We start from the raw sequence: 23,077 nt of genomic DNA, 5'->3' as shown, positions 1-23,077 counted from the left end.
GTAGTTTTTTTTATACGTCATAAATGGTAAATCTTAAATTAACTTGCATTAAATCAACTGAACCATAAAAATAAATCAAAAACCTTTTAATTTTATAAAAAATAAACCTTAGTGTTGCTGCGGAACCATTCATGGGCGAGCCAACTCGCACTTGGCCGGTTTTGTATGATAGAAGCGTTTAGTTCCTTAATCCTTTTCTCTCCACCCTAAAATATATTATTGTCTCAAAACCTGGTATGGTAGGGTAGTATAGGTATAGTAGGTGTGCGCAACTATTAAATTTCAAGGTCAAAAGGTCACAAAATTCGGTATTTTGCACTTTTTTTGTAAATATTTCATTTCCTATGGGTTTTTTGCTGTTTATACTTATCACCATAATATAGAATACGAAATTCTCTAGGTACAACTTTTGTTCAAAAAACATTTTTATACGGTGAACCGTTTCCGATAAAAAGGGCGGAGAGCGCGCGGTCAAAATTATCACAGGTGGTCTTTACGACAGTTTATATTATGTCTATGACTCTAATAATGTCGTGACTTTTTTGACTGTGCATACGACCTTCAAGGGGACGAAGAACAAAATATGACAATTCACCAGTGAACGATGACAATGTCGTTTGATCATTGATGTTTCCTCGTGACTCGTGAGTTGATGTTTACGATTTTCTAACCTATAAACTAAATAATTCCGAGTTCAATTTTATAAATTTTGATCAAAAAGAATTTAATAAAACTGATAGCTTTTAATGTGTAGACTTAATTGATGTAATAGTTGTGTATCGTAAAACAAAAATGGGGACTTCAGCAAAAGAATTCGATGCTTCGTTGGGAGGTAATGAAGTATTACCGACGGCTGCTAATACTTTTAAATTCGCTGCCTCAAGGAGTGTAGAAATAGCAGCGATGACAGAAAGTATCTTACGGCCCAGTAAAACCAAACTCATATTCCAAACATTACCGGTTCATATGCGACGCAGAGTCATGAGTCACAACAGCAAGAGGCTCCCGAGACGGCTGAGGGAAGGACACATGGAGCAACTGAAGAAGAGTGGACTGCCTCCTCAACAAAAAAGACCATCTAGAAAATATAGGCGACGTCCAGCTAACCTACTCGAGGAGTATACAAGACGGCAGAGAAGAAATGTGTGGCTTGAAACTCATATATGGCACGCAAAGAGGTTTCATATGATAGAGAAATGGGGCCATCGCTTGGCCTACAGACCATGTGACAAAGCCTTCAGGGCCTGTTATCGTGCCAGTTCAGCACATTGCCTTATGCAAGACTTATCTTATTACACTTCTATACAAATACGAGGAGACATAGAGGTCATTAGAGATATATTTAGTTCTATTACAAGCAGTGCGTGTGGGCTAGGAATAGCTGCAAAAGCTTATCTTTCAGGGAATCGAGAAGGATCAATTAATATTTTTAAGCCTTATGAGTATCCTTATGGATTTATTTGCTCTGTCAACTTTTTGTGGACTTCCCCTACAGAAATTTGGCTTTTTGTTCACCCAGCTTTTGCAAAAAATGTAGAATCAACATTATCAACTATTACAAACAGCTCAAGTTCTTCAAACTCTGTTGATAATTCAAAGAAACGAAAAATAGAAAATAAATATTCAGGAATACAAATAAAAGTAATTACTGGAATTAATAGGTTTAGATTGACAGGCCCAAAAAGTCATGCAGTGTTAACTAATGCTTTAAAATGTGTCAGCGATATTAAAAATATTGAATCAAAGGAATGGGTAGCACATATTATTAACAAAAAACATGATCTAGCATTAGAAGACAAATTTAACTTCTGGTTAAGTCTTAAATCGCTGAGCTCCCCAGCACAATTACCACCTAGAATTATTATTGGTTTAACAGTCAAAGATCCAAGGCTCTCTCGCCCGGCAAAACGCACTAAAGCACAACTAGAAAAAATAGAAGCGATTAATATTGAAACCTTAACAAGCATACCATCTTTTCTGTCCTCTTCGCCCTTATGGGATGAAAAAGTGAGGGAACACATAAAAAATAAAAAAGTAACCAATGCAGAGTATATTGACCATGTAACCAAAACCCAGATTGTCCCTGGGGAAGTGAATGAAGATGATCTCAAGCTACAACCCATTCCCATTGTTTTAATACAGAGGCCTGGATCACAGGAATGTAGTAAAAAAATTGGTAATTTTGAAACAATATTTAACAATTTGTAGGATAATTTAAATACTTACTTATAATCTTCACCTTAAAATTTTACTTTACATTTTATTTAGCTAATATTAAGCATTTTCTTACAGGATATAACAATGGGTGGGACATTATAATTCCACCAGGGTATGGTCTTCCATTTTGGCTTACTTTTGTTATGTTTGGTGGAAGATCGGGGGGCTTGCGTGAAACAGAGAGCCTGGCTTTTGAGTCAGGGGAAGTTTACATGCCTCCTGACTCATATTCCGGTACTCTTGAAGAAAAAGCTTTAGAAACAAAACTAAAAGATAAGTACTTTAGGAAACCACCAAGTAAAAGAGTAAACTTTATAAAATTGGCACAACCTAGCCCATTTATTTGTCCATGGAAAATTTTAATCAGAGATTGGAGTGGTGTTGAAAATGATAAATTCTTTGTTCTTCGGGATAGAAGATTAATTAATGAGTTGCAGGTAAGATTTTTATAGACAATCAATAATTTCTGTATGCTTCTATTGAGTTATTCAATGAATATAATACAAATAATTATTCACAAGTAAAAAAAGCTTTATGGCAGTGGGAAAGATAAAAATAAATAAGCATTACTTATTTTAGGAATGTATAAAAAGAAAGAAACAAATCCCTGAAGTAGACAACATGGATTCCTGTTTAGTTGCAATTTATATTCAAGTTGTCAGCAGAGGCAGTCTACAGAATCATGCCAATATTTGTTTACCGGATGTTAATGATTTCAAATTAAAATGTATAACTGAGCCCCATCATGAAGATTGCAATGCTAAAGTAAGGAAAGAGAAGAAAATCGAACACAGAAAACTTTTAAAACAACTGCGCAGACAGAGAGTCAAATGTAAAAAGAGAGCTGACAATAAGCAAGTAAGTTTTTTAAATTTTAATAATAGTTCTGATCCAGCATTCTGTCGTACCAATATAACTAAAATGTACTATGTTAACACACAATTCCCTAGGAGATTATTATTATTATTTTACTATTATTATCATGAACAAACTACCTAAGTACGGAGTCTTTTAAGAAACTTTCTTTGTTTACATTACCCTGTACACTTTAATTTGATCTTATGATAAATTTTCGTAATAATAAATAGAGCAATATAATTTTCAGATTACATCATTGAAAAAACTCAAGAAAACCTCCAAAGAACCATCAGAATATGTCCAAAGTATGAGAGAGTTATGGTTGCCTTCAAATGTGGAAACCGTACAGAAGGCTGGAATAAGAGAAACCATGGGTTACATTGTTCATGGGGCCTTCAGTTTCACAGAGGCGAAAAGTTGTGGAGTTGGCTATGTAACGCTTAGGTCATTGCGGACATTACTCAGTAACGGTATAAATCAGGTGCTAGTCCGTAATGTTACCTCGAGGGTGTATAGGTTAGCTAACTTTGAACTGATTAAAAGTTAATACATACTTTAGTTTATCATGTAAACTATGAAAAAAGTAGGTAGTTTATTTTGATATGCGGAGAGAGAAATCCTGAGATATGTGGAGAAAGGGGTAAATAAATAAAAAACATGTAATAAAATAATTACAATTATTTAATGGAAAGTTTATGTCGATTGTTATTACCTAAGTGGTACACAAACTAACGTTAAGTCAAACTCCAGTAATAAAATAAAGTTAAATGCACTCACTCATCAACTCCCTAAATAGGGCTTAAAGTCAATTTCCATTTGATATTTTTCAATGAAAATTATCATCAAAAATGTATGAGATTTTTCATAAGGCATCGCAACTGCCAGGAATATGGACATAACCGCCAAGAATATGGACATAACGATAGTAAAAGGAGGGGAAGAAAGTTATCTTCATATAAAGGCTTCTTATAAGGCTGGTACCGCCGAGATTTTGTTGTGTGCCGTACGTGGCGACGCATTGATACTATGGCGCACACATACAAGCTGCGCGCCGTGCCTTTGTATAGAGATAACTTACTTCCCCTCCTTTTACTATGGACATAACCACCAAGAATATGGACTTTAGGTCTAAAAATAAAGAGATTATTTTAGCGATGCATTATGTCACATCTCATTGTTTGAATACTTTCTTCACACTCCAAACTACCGAACGCAAATTGACTAAAACCCTGTATAGACATTGTAATACTAACTAAACTATGTATCCTTATTCCTTATACATAATATCGAGAATGTTGAAAATACACATCTACCCTGCAATTTGAGGCTTGCAGCTTTTTCACTAGATCGTAGGTAGATTTAATTTCTTTATGTTATAGATCTACTACGTTATATTTTGGACCGCTTCCTCGCAATGGCGTCTTCAACGGCCTTCAATTGTTTGAGTAACTCCTCCCTCCTCGAGACTGATTTCTTTGCGGCGGCTCCGCCCACCGGCGATGTCGCGGTTCGCTTTCGTGACGCTGCTTCTGTAAAAATAAATAAAATTGCCCTGTACTCTCAGAGAATTTGATTTATGGTGATTGGTGGACCTTAGAGATTTGTTCGCGTTAAGTCATACCCAGCCGACACGCTAAAATGCCACGCACTGTGAAACTCTGGAACGAACTGTCACCAGCAGTATTTCGGGACCAATATGACCTGCAAACCTTCAAGAAGAGAATGTATTCCCTCTTAAAAGGCTGGCAACGCACCTGAAGCTCTTCTGATGTTGCGAGTGTAGCGACGGTAGTTGCTTTCCATCAGGTGACCCGTTTGCTAGTTTGCCCCCTTATTTTATTTAAAAAAATAAAATTGACAATGAATTAACTTAATTCAACCAAATGACGTGGGTGCACCATCTGCCTATGAAAATTATTTTATAGGAATAACTTAGGATATTTAGCCGGCTCATTATATCGAAGTTTGTCATTAATCATTATCATAAAATTGGATATTTTACCTTTTTCCATGGACGATTCCTTTTTACTCATCACCCCAGTGGGTGCCCCTAGCGTCGATTTAGAATTCAATCTGAAATAAAAATGAAACTTGTGATTATTTTCTGCAATATCGAAACTGCATTTTTTATAAATATAGTCTTTTCAGAGTTATTTAGGCACAGCCAAAAAATAACTACATGTCCTTTAACAAATTTATGTATGTATTACCTATTAGGTCTCGCTGCGGCGTTCAACAGGCGCGCCTGTCGAGCGCGGCGGGCACCCGAGCTGCCCGAAGATGATGATGATCGCGACTCGCTCTCCGACTCGCTGGACGATGACGACGACTCTGTAACAAATTAAAAAAATACATAATAATTTATTGTCATGGAATACGATAATTTTTTTTGGTGTAGATACTGTCTTGTATAACTAGCGGAAAGTCTTAATACTGATATTAAGAAATTTTGCTATTTTGATAAAAATTGTTATTTTCATGAAAATATTCTTAATGTTAAAGTCTAGTCGGGCACGAAAAATAATATAGAAACTTTTATTATTATGGAAACTTTTTAAGACAATATGTCCCCAACATTTGGTCCGGTAAATGAACAAAAGCTGTGGTTAAATTAAGACATTATTTTACACAATTTATTAACCTAGGTGTATGAGAGTAACTATATGACGTATCGATTTAAAAAAAATGAGTTTCCTGGCTCTTTAAACTATTTGAAACTAAATATTTACCTGATCCCGATGACGAAGACCTCGAGTATTTCTTTCGGTTCCTATTTCTACTTGAAGCTTTGCTACGACCGTAAGGATCCATTTCCTCCTGAAAAAAAGTTATAAATGTAAATAAGTGATATTCGTTCAAAATTGGTTTTACTTCTGAGTTCTGACGTTATTGAATTGAACACTCCAAACAATCCGACCGTCAGCCGAGTCCTATCACCTATAGGTGATAGGACTCGGCTGACGGCCGCAGCTTATAACTAAGTATTTTTCTTTATTCAATAATTTATTGTGCACAAGAATCATTCACAATAGAGGGATGGGCGACTGTCTCGCTCTAGCACGCGCTGTTATCTCGCTCTTACCTTGTGTCTGTAGGCGGCGGCGGAGACGGGCGGGGAGGGGTTGACCGCTAGCTGGCGGGCGGCTGGCGATGGGGCGCGGCGGCGCGGCGCGGGAGGGTTCATGGCGGTCGCGCGCGCGGTCGCCAACCGCCGCTCGCGGACGATCACGGACGGAGACAACCTGCGCATACGACTTACTTAGTAACATATAAACAACATCTATACTAATGTTATAAAGCTGAAGAGTTTGTTTGTTAGTTTGCTTGTTTATACACGCTAATCTCATGAAAAGATAGTTTGATACGTGGAAGGCTTTAGAATATGTTATATCACGCTGCGACCGATTTATTATAGTACTGGAGCAAAATTTGGCACAAATATGTAGACCACTCAAGATGTTTTTTGCGGGACAACGTGCGGTTCCCGCGTAATACCTTATTTAAGGTAAGTATAATAAATTCCTATTATAATCATTACTGGACACATGATTTACATGATTCGACTCTAAAATAATTAAATTAAATGCCTAAGTGACTGTCTCCGTCGCTTAGGCCCACTTGCAAGACGCTCAGATGATCACTGGGTTAAATATGTCTATTGTTTTTAAGCACTAATCAAAGAGATTACACAATATTTATAGTAACTTTATCGCAGATCTGTGGACAAAATGGAATGGAAAACAAAATAATTATGAAATTAAGTGTATTAACAAGATGGCCGACATAACGTCAAAAAAGGAAGTGCGTTTTGTTTCACGCCAATGATATTCTACTTATACAGATATGTTACGTCCATACTATTTTCCGGCTTAAATCTCTACCGAACAATTTTCAAATTCAAAATTGCAGACATTGACAAATTTGACAGATAAGTGAAACAAAAGATACGAAAAACTATTTACATAAAAGAGACAGTTCTATTTTTACACATCGAATCGTATCGCTCTTTCTTCGCCTGAGCTATGACGAAAATTCGATTTTTTCCAGATTGTTCGAAAAAATAATTGAAAATGTAAATAATCGAGGTATTTATTGCAATCAAGACATGTGGTAAGAGATTCCATGTGTTTTGTTTACTTTCGAGTCATAATTGGTACATTTTCGAAACACGAACGACGTCATTTTCAATTGATTTAGGTAAGACAAGACGCGGCACGTTCGTGACTGCGCTCGATGCAGACTAAACAACAGACGGCCCAATTGGGCCGTATTTGAAGCTTCACAACGCGCGCGGTAGTAACATATCTGGTTTGAGTATTTCATCATTGTTTCACGCACATTTTTATCAGCTTAATTAAAAATATTTATCAGTCCCAAAAATCCCGGGATTTATTAAATTACAATCCCGAAATTTTCGGGACTAAAATATGACCGGGATCCCGGGATCGAATCCTTTAATTGTGCTAGTCGACCTTACCCATAGGCCATAAACCCATAGATTGGAAAAGCAACATGTAATTTTTTGCGACCAGAAATTAATCGAGCCGAGTTTTTGTAGATTGTGATACAAATAGTAAATACCACATTAAAAACGAAATATAAACATGAAATATAGATTTAAATCCATCTAAAGATGTTGTAACTAAACAAGAAATTGCAAATATAAATAAATAAATACTTAATAATAAAATAGAAAAACAGTAAAGAAAGTAGAAGTTGTACCTACTACTGGAAGCATTGCTGTCTTCATCTTCAGGAAACTAGATTGAGTAGTAGTAGAGAAATATCGGTTGTGCAAATGTGACATAAATAAATATAAAAAACAGAAATTTTAGTAGATGACGTTTAAAAATATACATTTATAGTTTGTGCGTTTTAAGATGATATGGGTGACACTTCTCATATTCCTTGCTACGGGTTTTTTTTACAAGAAAACAAAAAAAAACAAAATGTAATAAATTATATTCCATCTACAAAAACAAATGTTTCCTATAATTGTAAATGAATAAAAATGAAAAGTTGCTAAATGCTAACTTATTAATATAAAATTATAAATTTTAACTGTGAAAATTATTGTTACGAAAATATTTGACAAATGTCAGATGCATGAAATGGAACTTATGCCAATAGAGATTGACACTGTTGAATCGAAGTCAAATCGATAAAAAGGGCGGCCATTTTAAATCGCCGGCGCCACTCTGAAACGTCAGTACGAAATCGATAATTTCGATTGCAATTCCTTTACGAAGTGATTCGATATTTTTAAATTATCGATTTATTTTCTTAGGTAACTTCCCTACTATTGTCAATTATAATGTGTCACCCATATCATCTTAAAACGCACAAACTATAAATAAAAGTAAATTCTGCCGGTCGAAAATATATCATGTTGTCTTACTCGTTCTATATAGTTTCTTTCTCTTCTAGAAGTATCTTCTGTTTTTAATAAATACTTATGTCACATCAAACAGTGCATGTCAAAACTAAAGAAACACAATCGCTACATAAAAATGTTTTAAAATGATATGTCACTTTAGAGTTTAGACTTTAGACTAAAGCAAAAGATAAAAATGCGATTAGATGATGATAGGTAAATTATCATTACAATATTACCAACAGCGTTCCCTTGTTAATAAAAAATAAACATGCTTATTCAATATTATATAATTTATAAAAAAGTATTAGGTATAAAGTAATTTGAAAATGGTATGAATTGGTTAACTATAAAAAACTACTAGCAGTCAGGTACAAAACTATAACATATCACTTTAAAACAATTATTTAGTGCAAAAAAACATGACTACTTTGTCTTTAGTCTATTCACGTTAAGATGACAGTGCAGTGCTATGAGCACACATCAAAAAAGCTATCTTGAACTTAAGGCTTCGAACAAACCTACGCGACCAAAGCGATTGCGAAGCGGGAACGTCTACCGCGCGGCGGACGCTGCCCATGTAATCTTATGGCGCTGTGCACACCTCCGCGACCGCAATGTGGGATGGTCGCGTCGGCAAAGCGGGGCGTGTGTTTTGTAGCGTACATAATATAGGTACGGTAACTAGACTTCTTTTTTTAAACCTTTTTTATAATATTTTGTACAACTCTTTAGTTTATGATTTTTTGATTTGTCTACGTTTTTATAGATTGTGTCATGACTTATGATATTAAATTAATTCGACTTGACCATTGGACGTGTTTTATTCCTCTGCACCTCCCAAATCAAAAGCAAGCTTAGCAGCTCGCAACCCTCATGTCCATCAGTCCGACTCTGATGTTAAGTACGAGGATGTCATTACCACAACTATTTAGCATTTACAGCAGATAAAGTCACACGTTCAATGACTGTTCATTAACATGAAGTTCACGGTGCGCACCGTAGTCGCACAGGTGTGCACGCCCAGTTCCGCGTTGTAGACAATCCCGCTTCGCGTCCGCGGCCGATGCTTTATGCGATATTAATAACTTTTGACGTTTGTAGTTTGCACAAACCCCTGGATTCCCAACGCGTGTAGACTATACTACAACCCACCTTTGTTTAGAAGCTGGCGAACCCCTCCTCTTGCGCCGACCACCCGGAGATCCGGAACTACGCGAGCTGGAATTTAAAGAGCTGTGGACTCAATAGGACGCCGGGAAAGGGGGAGGTTTTACACGCGCCGCATGCAACGGTGTTACGCGATGTTACACAAACACGCGATTCAAAAACAGTATTACACGATGTTACACCAACCCGTGTTACACGAGCACGCGTTACATAAACCCGCGTTACATGAACACGCGTTACAAACCCGCGTTACACGATGTGACATAAACCCCGTTGAAACATGCAATTATGAACCGATACCGCGACAGTTATGAAACCAGCCGGGGAGGGGTACGGAAGCGAAAAACATTTCAATTAATATCATTATCAATCATAAACTAAATACTAAACTACAATAAACTTATAACAAAAATAAAAACTGCACTACAGATCTACGATTCTACATTTTACTCTATGGCTTTAGCCTTGTCTATGGTGTAATTGGAGTAGCCTTGTCTATAAATAACTCCTTGGTCACGTAAACACATGTCAGTAACGTCAAGATACGATGCGAAAATGTTTGAAAATGCTGTAACAATGTGCATTACATGCAGTTCAACGTGGCGAGATGATGCTCGAAATTTTAAGTTGATTTATCAGCGTCTTTAAGCAGAATCGCGTCACGTCGCTTCTTAGTTTTGTGAGATCCACACACGCACGTTTCTATATCTCTTGCATTCTTAAAAGCTTAACTCTCACAAACACGTCTATAGTCAGAGCTTGCATTTTGCGTATACTATAACTATGAAATCTTAATCTCTATTCCACCTTATCTGTAGCATTTCTATTCCTTACTAACAAAAGTTTACACAGCGGATATCTTACCACAATTCTACTAAACTCGTCGCGTTCCCGTCGAGACTGTCATAGTCACAGTATGACAGTCTCGACGCGAATACTGTTTATAGCTGACTAGATGCTGGACTGAATCGATGTCAAATCAAGACATTGTTGAATTCATAGTATTACTATGAATGCAACGAACTCCGCGCTTAAATCTCAGTTAAAGCAATAACATATCCACCGTGTATCATCACTATATTTAAGGTATACACACACCTGGACGACGAGTAGCTGTCGTCTGACGACGGCGGGCGGCGGCGGCGCGGCTCGGTGCGCATCCACGGGTCCGCCCACTCGTCGCCCCGCCCCCCGCGCTCCCGCTCCCGCCCCTCGCGTCCCTCGCGCCGCTCCACTTCGGCGCGTTGGACGATAACTTCGCGGGACGATCGCACTCGACGCTTCAAATTAAAGATAGGAGATGAGAAAAGATAAAGAAGAAAATCATACAAGAATCATGACACTAAACTAGAATTTTGTCATATTACGACTTATTTATCTCAAGTCTGCCTACCTAGCATACGCCAACGAGATATCTCACTCTCGAGATAAATCTCGACATTATCTCGACCAAACTCTATAAAAATGTGTTATTTCGATAATAGATCTACGCGAGAAAAAATGTTTGTCATGCTAGGGTGAATAGAGATGAAGACACAAACCATCAAACATCGAGAAAACATGTAGAGTGAGATATCTCGTTAGCGTATGCTAGGTAGGCTGATTTCTTTCGAGATGAAAGGGTGACGACATAAGCGCGCACCTAAATTGACCATTTAGATTCTATCAGATAATGTCATGTTGTTCATAATATGGCTGGGCTAAACTTAATCCGACTAAACTACGCAGGTACGCCATCTGTATATCAATCTTTATAATAATATGTCGAGTGCGCTCGACAGCCTACCATATTCCATAGGCCATCTGCCTATGAACCAAGTTCTGTAATACAACTACAGTACTACACTACCTTGTGGTAGGTGACGTCGTCCGGGGGCCCGTGGTCGTCGTAGTAGGGGCGCTCGAAGCCGCGCTCGTAGCCGCGCTCGCGCTCGTAGTACCGCTCGCGCTCGTCCGCCGGCCGCGGGAAGCGACCGCGGTACATCACTCCGCCGTACGGCCTACTATATTAAAGAGAAATACCCTATTAAAATCCGGTTTTTGTTTTTTTAAACCATCGCAGCACTGGCAGTCATTATGCAACACGGTGCTCAATGTTAAATGTTTAAACCATAGGTCAAGCGCTCATCGCGAATCAATTCAAGTTTCAATTAAGCATTAGCATATTTCGGCATCGTGCGCCACCGAGCTGCAAATGAAAATCACACAAGGCCTAAAGACACATTTCACATTCATAAAATAAATAATAACCTTTGTGTGGTGCATATAAAATATATAATCAACTACCACGTCACATATAAAGTTGAGAAATAAATGTAGTGACATGTTCATTCAAGTCTTCATTACAGACCTGCTACAGCCAACAAACTTATAAAGGTACTTTTGTGAGAAAACAAAGTCTACTAGAAATCTCCAAAAACTCGGCTCACCTGAAGACCTCCGGATCTCTGGCTGCTGGCTCAATGGCGGGGGGCGAAGCGCCAACAGCGGCGGCAGCATAGGCCAGCTCCGCGTCGGGGTCGTGAGCGGCGCCGCCGAGTGACAGATGAAGTTTCTTCTCCTCAAAGTCCATATCTTGTTCCTTACGCTTGTTCGCTATGCGAAGCATCTGTATAAAAAAAATATAATTTCTCATTATTTTATATAAAAGTTTGTCAGCCTGTTAACTTTTTAATTAAAAATAAAATAGGAGCAAGCAAACTGGGATTGAATGCAACCCCTCTCACCCCACAACTCTCTCCGCTCCACATTTAGGTATAATTCGTGAGCATTAGCGACCGATCGCTCCTGTAGGGGCGTAACAAGTATCATCAGTTAACAGATATAATAATGTTGGCCATGATGCCTAAAATAAATGATATTAATATTCTCATTACCTCCTTAGCGGTCCTCAGTCCCCGCTCCCAGGCGGACTCTGGCGGGGCGGTGTCGCGCACGTACGCGCCGCTGGCGGGCATGCCGCGGACGACGTCAAACATGTTATAGTTGCCCTTGTCCGTCACGCCCGGGTGAAGGAACCTGATATGTTATCAACATTATGTATATACTAAAACTCACTAGTATAAGTATTTAAGTACTTTATATATAGAAACTAGCTGTCCAGGAAAATGTTGCTTTGCCATATTATTTTATTGAAGTGACTAACAGCCGTTCCCAATATTTGATCTATCTCTGGTTTTGCCCTACTACAGATAGGAATAGCTCACAATTGACATAAAATATATGTCTCTAATGTCTAATGTGAGCTATTCCTATCTCTAGTAGGGCAAAACCAGAGATAGAGCAAATATTGGGAACGGCCATAAATAAGTATGTCACCATGGCAACGTCGATCGCTATCTCGTAGCACTTAAACTTAATGATCGCCGTCAGTCTCAGGTTGTAATAATTTACTATTATTTATTGGCATGTATTTAATTCAATATCTGTATATTCCCTTTTCTCGATCAAAATATTTGAAAGTTTCACCAAAAATACTGACTTGCACACTAATTATGCACCCTAAATAATGCTAATTCAGCATACCATTTAAAGTTATTTGCGAAATTGTTTTACTGAACGAATAACTATTATTAAAATAGTATATCTAACAATTCCTTAGTTCAACAAACATACTACAACTTTTTAAAGGAAAACCATCACCTAAATTACTTTTAAGAACATCATTTATTCTAAATAAAACCCAATTTAATCTGTTATGTTCATATAATTAAGAACACATTAAAAAATCATCAAGTGCTAATTTAACATGGACTAATCTTTGGCATAGTGAATGGTAACTCAGTTTATAAACAATAAAAATAAACAATCAGCAAAGAGCGAGTCGGATTCGCGCACGAGGGTTCCTTACCGATATATTGCAAAAGAATTAAGCCTCCGGCTTAGGAATTGCACTCTAGGGGTTGACAAGCTACTAAAGAAAAAAAAGAAAAAAACAACTGGCTTCAATTATGATTGTGAGTGGTTCACAAAAAATAACCACGATGGCTAAGGCGGGAGCTACGCTACCGCCTTAGCCATCTAACCTAACCCAATCAAGTCGTATTGGGCCAACATTGCTATTAATTATTTAAGAATCATTAATAAATTTATTAACCCATACGATTACAATACAATAGTGAATTTTGATAATTTTTAATTTTTGTCAAGAAACCTTGAATTATATAGTTTTGGAATGATAAAATCTTAACCATATCTCATCATAATTACCCAAAATCTTTGTCGCTAACTCAGAAATAGATCAAGATATATCTGTGGTCGCTAAAGACTAAAGAGCGAGCGCAAAGGAGTGAGTGCGGCGTTAGATGAGGAGGCCCCAACATGTTTTCCAGTAAAACAGAGAAACAAAAAGAAAATAAAGTTAGGTTAAAAATATTTTAGTTGCACGATTTGTCAATTTGTAGACTTGTTTTGATAATAGAAATTGATTTTATTGTGGTGCACCTTTCGATATCGTTTTTAGAAAGTCCGTTGTAAGATTGTCCAATTTAGAGTGCAAGTTAGTATTTTGATAAACAATTTAAATTTTAGTTTTACAAATAATATATCCGATGTATGAACCATATTTTTGGTGTGAATTCGGTTATAAAGGTCGTCTCGTTTTGTATGATGTTTAAGTTTTTTTTGAAGGACATGTTCAGTTAATCAATTGTTTTTTTGATCAGCATTAGTTTTTCTGGTATGTGAATGCGGATGTTAATTAGCGGAGTTAAGGTAGTGTGCTGAAAAATTATTCTGATGTACATTTAATAATACCCCTTTTTATTAAACAAATGCACTTATCAATATATAAAGTACCCAGTAGCCGATTCTCAGACCTACTGAATATACATATAAAATTTGGTAAAAATCAGTAAAGCCGTTTCGGAGGAGTTCGCTATCTAACATAGTGACATGACAATTTTATATATTAGATACTACATGACAAAGAGGGGGTCTTTGTCTGTCGTGTGATTTTTCTAATTTACCAGACTAAGATAAGTAGATCCTATTTCAGTTTTAGATTTTGACTCTGTTAGTATTTTATTCATAAAGGGGTTGATGTCGCCTGCGACTTCATGAGCGCAACTGTCTCAAAATGCTGGTTTACATCTTTTTTGCTTTTAACCCATATAGACCCGCCGTGCCCAAACTTTTAAAATTACTTAAATTTTTTGTCTTTCAAGTTTATACTTATTTTTATTGCAAGTTTCAATTTGCTAAAAGTGTATTTTTTTATTCCTAGAAGGTACAAATAATATTATAATAGTTCACAGTGTTTTATAATGATTTTTCTGAACCTGTTTCTAACATCCGAAATGACGCAAGTTAGTATTTTTTATTTTCAAGTTTTTCTTTTAAGCATTTTTTTTTATACTTGAAAGAGCTCATTACACTATAACCAATAAAAAATATACATATTACTGTGAAAATCTTTAGTCTTTATAAGATTAGGAGTAGTTTTATACAAGTGTCCCTATTTGGGGCCAATGGGCACATTGGATATAAATTCATCAATAAAGTGAAGGGTATTCAATAGCTATGATAAATACTATGGACTTCAGGAAGTTGCTATGATTGAAGATGATTGAAGATGACAGTGGAAAGATATATTTAGTCGTATTTCCTTCGCAATCATGCGTCTCTTTACCAGTTTTTCACTACTCCAAGAGGTAGCTGGCTATTATGCAACTGATACTGTTGGCCAAGGCAGTACAGAAAAGTGTCCTCTCGTATCCGTCAAGGATATGAAAAAAAAAGAAAACGACGAGTTTGACTACCGTTTCGACCAACTAAATCAGAATTTGTTTTACATCGGCTGGATTATAATGTCTATGCGATCGGGGGAAGCCATTACAGCGTTTTTCTTCTGGGAAAACTAAACAGATGTATTACTGTTGAAAGAATGTCGACGTTAGCTTCCTACATTTTTATCAAAGCTGTAACAAGGATACACGTGGGGTCAAGTCAACTGGTCAATCGATTTTCTCGCACTGTTATACGAAACAAAAATTGGTGGTAACTGGTAGGTACTGTTTACGCACATGCTAGATGTAGCAGTGGCAAACGCATGGCGGCTGCATCATCAATGCAATAAAAACAAGAATTGAATCAGGTCCAATATCGGTAGCATTTGGTCGTCATTACTTGAGACATACAAGCTGTAGAATCCTGCAACCAGCAATACATATATGTACTGGCAAACCTGCAGCATGAAGGGTCACTTTCCCGAAAAACTGTCTAACAATCGCGTTGTTCTGGTTTGCTAGTATTACGTCATAAAAAAGGTCAAAGGCAATTTGAGAAATGTGTGAAAACACGGTACATTCATAAAATATGTATCGAAAATTTTCACACCGTATATACCATTGGCCCCATTTGAGGACGGCAATTTTTTTAATATAAGAATTTAAAAAAAAATAAGTTTTTTTGTGTTTTCCTAATAATTTTATTGGTTTCTATAAATGAATAAAGAAATTTCATATTTTCCATGGCTCAGTTTCATTTGGGTCTAAATGGGTTAATAATAATTATCTCAGTTCTGATAATTTGCTACATCAGTTTTTTAATAGAATACCTGCAACTGATTCCCCAGGTACACGCTCCCCTTGAGAAGAATCTGCAGACGGGTCGGGGCTCGCTTTCCTCTGGCCTCCGTTCTGCCTCATCCGATACCTCGCCCTCCTCTAACGATGAACCTCTAGATCTCCGTCCTGGTTTTGTCTCCTCTGAAAATGACAAACCAATTTTTTATTATAGTTCTGCTGGAACTGAAACTGCCGCGCTTGAAGACGTTTAGTGATTACTTTAGTTATTTAATGGTGATTTGACAAAGCACGTGTGGCACTCGGGGGCTGTCGCGGTAAAGCTATTGCATGCTTTTTCTCACAACTTACCATTTTCTCCCGCTTGTGTGTCAATTTCTCCATTGGAGTGGTCTTTTTGTTTGGTTTCTATGCATTCCCCTTCTTCTGCTTCAAAATCTAACTGTTCCTCGCCATCCTCTGTGTTACTTGTCTTTTCTTGTGGCAACTAAAATATACAGTATTTAAGAAACATTTTGTTACACAAGGGACAGAAGTATGGTACAGGAAAAGAGTTGAGTTACACAATAAGTACCATCAGAGAAATTAATTCATCAAGTCAAGTCAACGTTGGTCATGTTCTGTTGGCTGGGTTTGACATAACCGGACCAAGTTATGTAGGTGTCTAATCATGTCATGTCTAACTGCCGATCCACACTCGCGCGCGACAGCGCGCCGCGGTTCGCGGCGCGGATCGCGCATTCTGTCAAATTTACTGATCCACACTCGCAAAGTTCGCGACATGTTCGCAATGTTGTCACTTTTTAATTTCTTCACTTTCTTGACGCCAGACGCACTATAGTTTGCGCTCTTGAGCCGTATTTATCTTACTTTATATTATAAACTAGATGTCCCGCGCGGCTTCGGTCGCGTAAATTATTAGGAATTTTACGGAAATCGTATATTTTTTCGCAACAAAATAGCTTATCTCTCTTCACGTAGTCTACTCTATATCTGTGCCAAGTAACATACAAAATGGGGATTGTCCATTTTTTTTTAATTTTGCTCATTACAAAAACATTTCGAGGAATAAGGTCAGTGATCGTTTTTCTGTATATAAACGAAAAAAATACCCATTAGTTACTTATATTTTTGAACAAATATGTTTAACCTTTGTTTGACCTTCAATGGCGTTAAATTAGCAATAAATTCGACCAACATTACGTTTCAAACTTTTGGGAAGCTTCTCGTATCAGCTTTCACATAATGAGAACTTGCATTTGACGAACCAGCCATTATAAATAAGATTGAAAGGAAAAAACATACTGCAGAGGTCAATTATTGGCCGCCGATGATGACGTCAGAGCGAAACTTTAAAAATTTATTGAGAAAAAACTAGCCAATGAATTTCAAAATTATTTAATTTATATTCTTAAAATACCCTATTTTAACGAAAAAAAATATAAAAAGTAAGTACATGTGTTTTTTTTTGGACAATGGCCATTGCTTTAGTAGTTCGTGAGATAAACCCTTGCTAATAATTTTCCGTTTTAACCACATTTCCTCTGTTTCTTCGGTCCTATTAGTTTGCGTGATAAAATAGCCTATAGCCTTCTTTGATAAATGAGCTATCTAACACTAAAATATTTTTTATCGGACCGATAGTTCCTGAATCCTGTGATTAACGTGTTCAATCAAACAAATAAATATTTTTTAAATCGCTTGACAAAATCGAATCTTGATCTAAATGACTATGAAAAGTACCAATGGGTCATAATAGGCTCATAATTATGGGATGCATATAACTTTATAAGGTATAATATGGTAGTGATGATGAATGTAATTTGCATAGTAGCATATGCTTTCCGTTCTTAAAGCAATGCAAAGGAGTTCTCTCAGCACCTTCTCAATCTAATCATGGTATACCTTGGTGCAAAATCTTACTTGTTGATTGCATATGCTTAGACTACTTCCCACGAAACCGAAGTCACCACATGTTTCCATATAAATTTTAAGGAGTTCCCTCGATTAGTCATGGCTCCCAGCATTAGATCACCACTTTTGTGAGTATAGTACCAAATTGGGATGACACTCTGTACGCCAAAAGAAAAATTTTGAAAATCGGTTCACAAACGGCGGAATAATCGTTGAATATAAAAAAACGAACATAACACCTCCCCCATTTTGAAAGTCAGTTAAAATTGTAGCCTATGTGTTATTCTGATGTATAAGCTATATTATTGTAAAGTTTCATTAAGATACATTCAGTATTTTTTGCGTGAAAGAGTAACAAAAATCCATACATCCATACATCCAAACAAACTTTCGCCTTTATAATATTATAAAGTAAATAAAATATATAAAGTATAAAGTAATAAAGTATATAAAGTAATAAAGAATAATTTTATTTCTCACAATAATAATAGATGTTAAGAATAATAGGATAGAAATCTAAACACTAAAATACAATCAAAAATATACAGATATATTATATAATGTACAAACTTTAAATATTAAACTATAAAGTAGGATTAATTATAGTATAAAGTATACTAGCTATTTGACCGAGCTTAGCTCGGTATTCGATAAAACAAGAGTAAAATGACATTTTCTAAAAATGATTCCTAGCTAGATCGATTTATCGCCCTCGAAACCTCCTATATACTAAATTTCATGAAAATCGTTGGAGCCGTTTCCGACATTCCAATTATATATATATATATATGATATATATATATAAAGATTTAAAAAAATCTCTTTGTCGCGGGACAGATGCGGTCGGGGAACTAGCCGCGAAGTCCGAAAAATATGCGAACCGGATCCACACTCACGTTTCGCGGAAATTCCGCGGCGTCGCGCGCGCGAGTGGGGATGGGGGCTAATCTATGCAAAAATGTTTCTGATAGTACACAGTATTATTTTGTTTTAAAATAAGATAAATTAATATAATACTCACTTTCTCGAGTTTTGAGTTTTCTGTCCTGGTATCACTTTTTGGAGATGTCCTTGGGTTGGAGTCAACATTGCCATTCACACTTTCATGGTTCAATGGAGGTGACTTAGGTTTAGACTTTGTCTAAAAAATGTTACATAAGCTGAATTAGAAAGAAAATCTTGATTCTGATTTCAAAAACATTACATTACTCACTAAAATTATTGTGACAAATGTTAGTTAAAATTATTGTATTCTCATTAACAATAATATTAAAGGTAGGTTTTTTGAGCACTACACAGAATTTTTATGTCCAGCAGGTAGAAGCAACTTTTTTCTTATTAAAGCTAAAGATATGAGGCATAAAACAATTTTAATTATATAAGCAAAGAACAAACCTTTTTTTCCATGTCCCCATTTTCTGAGTCTAAGTCTGAGACATCAGATAGATCTTCATGACTAATGTTATTGTCTTTTTCCTGCTTTTTGTCACTTGCTACTGACTTACTTCTAGATTTGTGATCTTCTTGATCAGACTCCATTTCCCCTGAAAAAAAAATAGATTTGCAAAAATTGTGCCAAAACATACATTAGAAAAAAATATTTTTAGGCATTATTCAGTTCTATTATTCAAAGACAAAAAAATTACCATCTGATATTTCTTCTGTGACTGGATCTTTAGTACTCCTCTTATTGTATGATGAGCTTCTGCTAGACTGGCTAGATTCCGATCGACTCCTAGCTCGTGACGTGGCCACCATTTTTTGTTCAGCTTTAGTGTGCCTTCTCCACTTCTCTTTGGGACTCCAGTCATTCTTTTTGACTGGGGACCTACGGGGGGAGGACTGAGATGATCCCCGATCGGGGGAAGGGCTGGAAGTTTGTGACCTTGGCTCGGCATCACGGGGAGGTGATGCAATCTGTGAACCTGAATCTGGCGAGACAGGCTGAGACCTGGACACAGGGGACTTGATAGAACTGCTGGGTGATTGTGGTGTCCGGGGCCCACTGTGAGGAGGTGGGGACGATGGAGGCTCCGGAGAGCGAGCATTGAAGACAGCTTCATTTGGCGATTTTGGTGCATCAGGTGACTTTGGCCCAAGTGGGGAACCCGGTAATGAGTTCTCAGGTGAGTTAATATCTGAATGAGCTCCGCTCATGTTATCCGGAGATTGGGGCTTTTTGCCTGATCTATGACTGGACTGGGAATGACTTTCTGGTGAAGGTGATCTAGGGCCGTGGCCGTTGGATCTAGGTGACTGCGGAGATTTTGGTCCTTTCTTTGAACTCTCTGAAGAGGAACTTCTTCGGCTCCTAGAACTGGAGCTACTACTTGATGAAGAATGTCCATCACCAGAAGCATCTCGAGAATCTTCAGAGTCCATATCTGAAAACAGCAGCCAGGTCTATGTACCACTTGGGCTTATTTTTTTTTACTAACCACACCCAAAACAAGCTCTTTAAAATACACAAATTAAATGTCACATAATATTACTTTAGAGATATCACAATGTATAATTTTTCAAGTTTGCATATTACAGTCACAAAATTTGTCTTTACAAAAATGTAAACAATACACGAACAGCAAATAAGTACGTGTACAATATATGTGTATGTTAATACAAAGCTAAAGTTTTAACGGTTTTTTGTCCAATGTACCTAACAATGGACTCTCATCAAATGCACTTTGTAACGAAATATCGACCCATATTTCGTGAAATTGAAATGTTATATTAGTTAGAGATATTACGATGTGAGGTATATTGTAGACACGTCCAGCCTTACCTTGGTGACGACGCCTCGAAGCCAGAATTGGTGGCACTTTACAACACTTCCCATTTTGTAATGACTTTTCAACTTTTATAATCACAACACAAACTAAACTTAGGTCTGTCACAGATACTTGTGAACTTTAACTGTATTATAAACTATTATATTGACGAAAACTTAGAAAAATCAACACTACTTCAACATGGCTGTGATACGGAGGAATATATAATAACATAATAAATAAATCACTTTTCAAGAGCTCCTTTGGGTGAACTTACGCCCTTACCTTAACTGAGGTGATTAAGACGGTTTATTCTTGATGTTAAAAAATAAATATTCTTTATTTCTTCAATATGCGTCGCATGAAGAATCATCGAAGAATCGAAAAAAATTTAATAATTTTACAAAAAAATTGCTGGCTTTGCATGGCATCATGTCAAAACTCAAACTGACATTTCTTCTTCTACATCTTTGTTTTATTTTTCTTATTATGGCACTTTGGCTATATAACCATGGCCAGTGTCGAGTAAAAATATGGCGGGAAAACAATAATATTTTTTATACAATTTTCAGCATCGTTTTTTTATATTGTCAGGTCTAAATTCTAGTCAAAGTCTAAGTATAAGTCAATACATATAGTCAAGAAGTCAAGTCAGACGATTCAGTAAAGTGGTAGACGCTTTAATGAAACTTTCGATGGAGTTTTGGAGGGAACACAAAATAGCACGTTTCTGGATATTGCATCATTTTCCTACACTAATTGTGTACGATAATATGTGATCTAATGGTTAATATCCTATTAATGATACACATTAAAAACCCACCTAACACAATTTTAGGAAAATAATACAAAAACACAACATCACTCTTTCACATTCCCAGCAAAAACTCTACTTCTTTGTTTTCAATTTGAGTGAAATGGACGTCCACCTTTATTTTGCCACAAGTCGTTGTCATTGGTCAATGTCACTGGTAATAATAATTCTTTTGTACTCAAAAATCTAGTGATTCAACTCAAGTCACTAAAAGGGCCCATTCTCGGCAGGCCGCCTTGCCGTCCGCCGCGCCGGCTTATGTAGGATAGTGATTGGTGTCGCAGGCCTGCATGGCGGCCGGCCTGCGACACCCATAGATAAAGTATTATAGTATAAATGTAGTCTTAGCCCGTCATCGCGTGGGCATTTTGTGCTTATTTTCATACAAGTAGTGTGCGTTTATTTTCTTGAATATTTCTATTTGTCGATTATTTCGAAGCTCATTATGATACAGGAAAGAAAGTCAATTAGCTCATGATATCGATTAACTATAGTTCAAGTGATGAGAATCCGTAGGCACACGTAAAAAGCTATGCAATTTTTATAACCAAATTATTAATTTATGTGACATTTTTAGCACTAATGCTAAGGCATATAAGTATAGCACGAATAAAGGATCAATAAACATATTATAAATTATCTTTTTAGCTTACGAAAATACCGATTGAAAAGCCCAAAAAACGTTGTTCAAAACTTACTTATTTACTGTTAAATCCACGTGTTTGAGGCATTCTTTGGCCATTCTTATGGTTTATTATTTAGCGGAACCACAAAACTCAACAATATCTAGCATTAAATGTTCACTAAAAAACCGTTATTAGCACTTTTATTACATGAAATATGCAGACCAACTCCTTTGTTATGTCCTAGTAAGTAGGATATAATATTAAGTACACGCTTTTCACGCTTATACACCGATAAAAAGCGCTTATTCCACTTGTCCTATTTAGAAGTCCTAGCTAGGATCCTACATAGGAGACTAATTAGTTCGCTTCTTATTCCACTTGTCCTAATTTAGTGACTAAATCAGTTGTCATTTTGGTCAGCCGTCTTCTTAATGGCTCCAGTTCTATCAAAGCAACAAAAAATTGGTCTTCTCATAGGCTTAGCTGTTGGCTCAATGAAAATAAAAATAAATGAAAGGCGAAAAAGATGGTTGAAAGAATTTTTGCTCCACGTAAAATTATGAATTATGAACTTTCTGAACTACTTGGAACCAACAGACTTAAGAAATTACCTACGAATGGATTCCAGATCTTATAACATAATATAAATTGACTTTAATACAGATTTAGCAGTTCCCACTACAGATAAAAGGTTGAAACCATCTGGCAACACTGATTTAGTCATCCAGGAGCCACATTTTTTTCTGATTTAGGATCCTAGCAAGGATCCTTGCTTTCTAAATGTTATTCCACTTGACTAAATTATTTAGGAT

General features: G+C 36.6%; 2 protein-coding genes across 7 annotated transcripts; one reads left to right on the top strand and one right to left on the bottom strand.

The window, feature by feature from the left end:
- Positions 1 to 647: 647 nt before the first annotated feature.
- LOC121739310 (ribonucleases P/MRP protein subunit POP1) lies at positions 648 to 3,625 on the top strand. Its single transcript, XM_042131695.1, has 4 exons — positions 648 to 2,176; positions 2,293 to 2,654; positions 2,797 to 3,075; positions 3,323 to 3,625. Exons 1-4 carry the CDS (start codon positions 793 to 795, stop codon positions 3,620 to 3,622), a joined length of 2,325 nt encoding a protein of 774 aa, XP_041987629.1. The 5' UTR covers positions 648 to 792; the 3' UTR covers positions 3,623 to 3,625.
- Positions 3,626 to 4,070: 445 nt separating this feature from the next.
- Positions 4,071 to 21,240, bottom strand: LOC121739309 (zinc finger CCCH domain-containing protein 18-like). Of its 6 annotated transcripts, none has more exons than XM_042131688.1 (16): positions 20,840 to 21,240; positions 19,704 to 20,441; positions 19,453 to 19,601; positions 19,079 to 19,198; positions 16,495 to 16,630; positions 16,176 to 16,326; positions 12,496 to 12,637; positions 12,049 to 12,227; positions 11,469 to 11,622; positions 10,718 to 10,899; positions 9,605 to 9,685; positions 6,158 to 6,317; positions 5,805 to 5,892; positions 5,286 to 5,406; positions 5,078 to 5,148; positions 4,071 to 4,604 (listed from the first exon to the last, which is right to left on the bottom strand). In XM_042131688.1, the coding sequence occupies exons 2-16, from the start codon at positions 20,437 to 20,439 to the stop codon at positions 4,465 to 4,467; spliced, it is 2,610 nt and encodes an 869-aa protein (XP_041987622.1). In that variant the 5' UTR covers positions 20,440 to 20,441; positions 20,840 to 21,240; the 3' UTR covers positions 4,071 to 4,464. The 6 variants fall into 6 exon arrangements, with proteins under 6 accessions (XP_041987622.1, XP_041987621.1, XP_041987626.1 ...); XM_042131687.1 differs by having other exon boundaries at positions 21,111 to 21,240; XM_042131692.1 differs by having other exon boundaries at positions 9,605 to 9,670; positions 21,111 to 21,240.
- Positions 21,241 to 23,077: the final 1,837 nt, after the last annotated feature.

Source organism: Aricia agestis, chromosome Z (assembly GCF_905147365.1).
Source record: "Aricia agestis chromosome Z, ilAriAges1.1, whole genome shotgun sequence".
Classification (NCBI taxonomy): Eukaryota; Metazoa; Arthropoda; class Insecta; order Lepidoptera; family Lycaenidae; genus Aricia; species Aricia agestis.
This window is presented reverse-complemented; position numbering and strand designations above follow the sequence as displayed.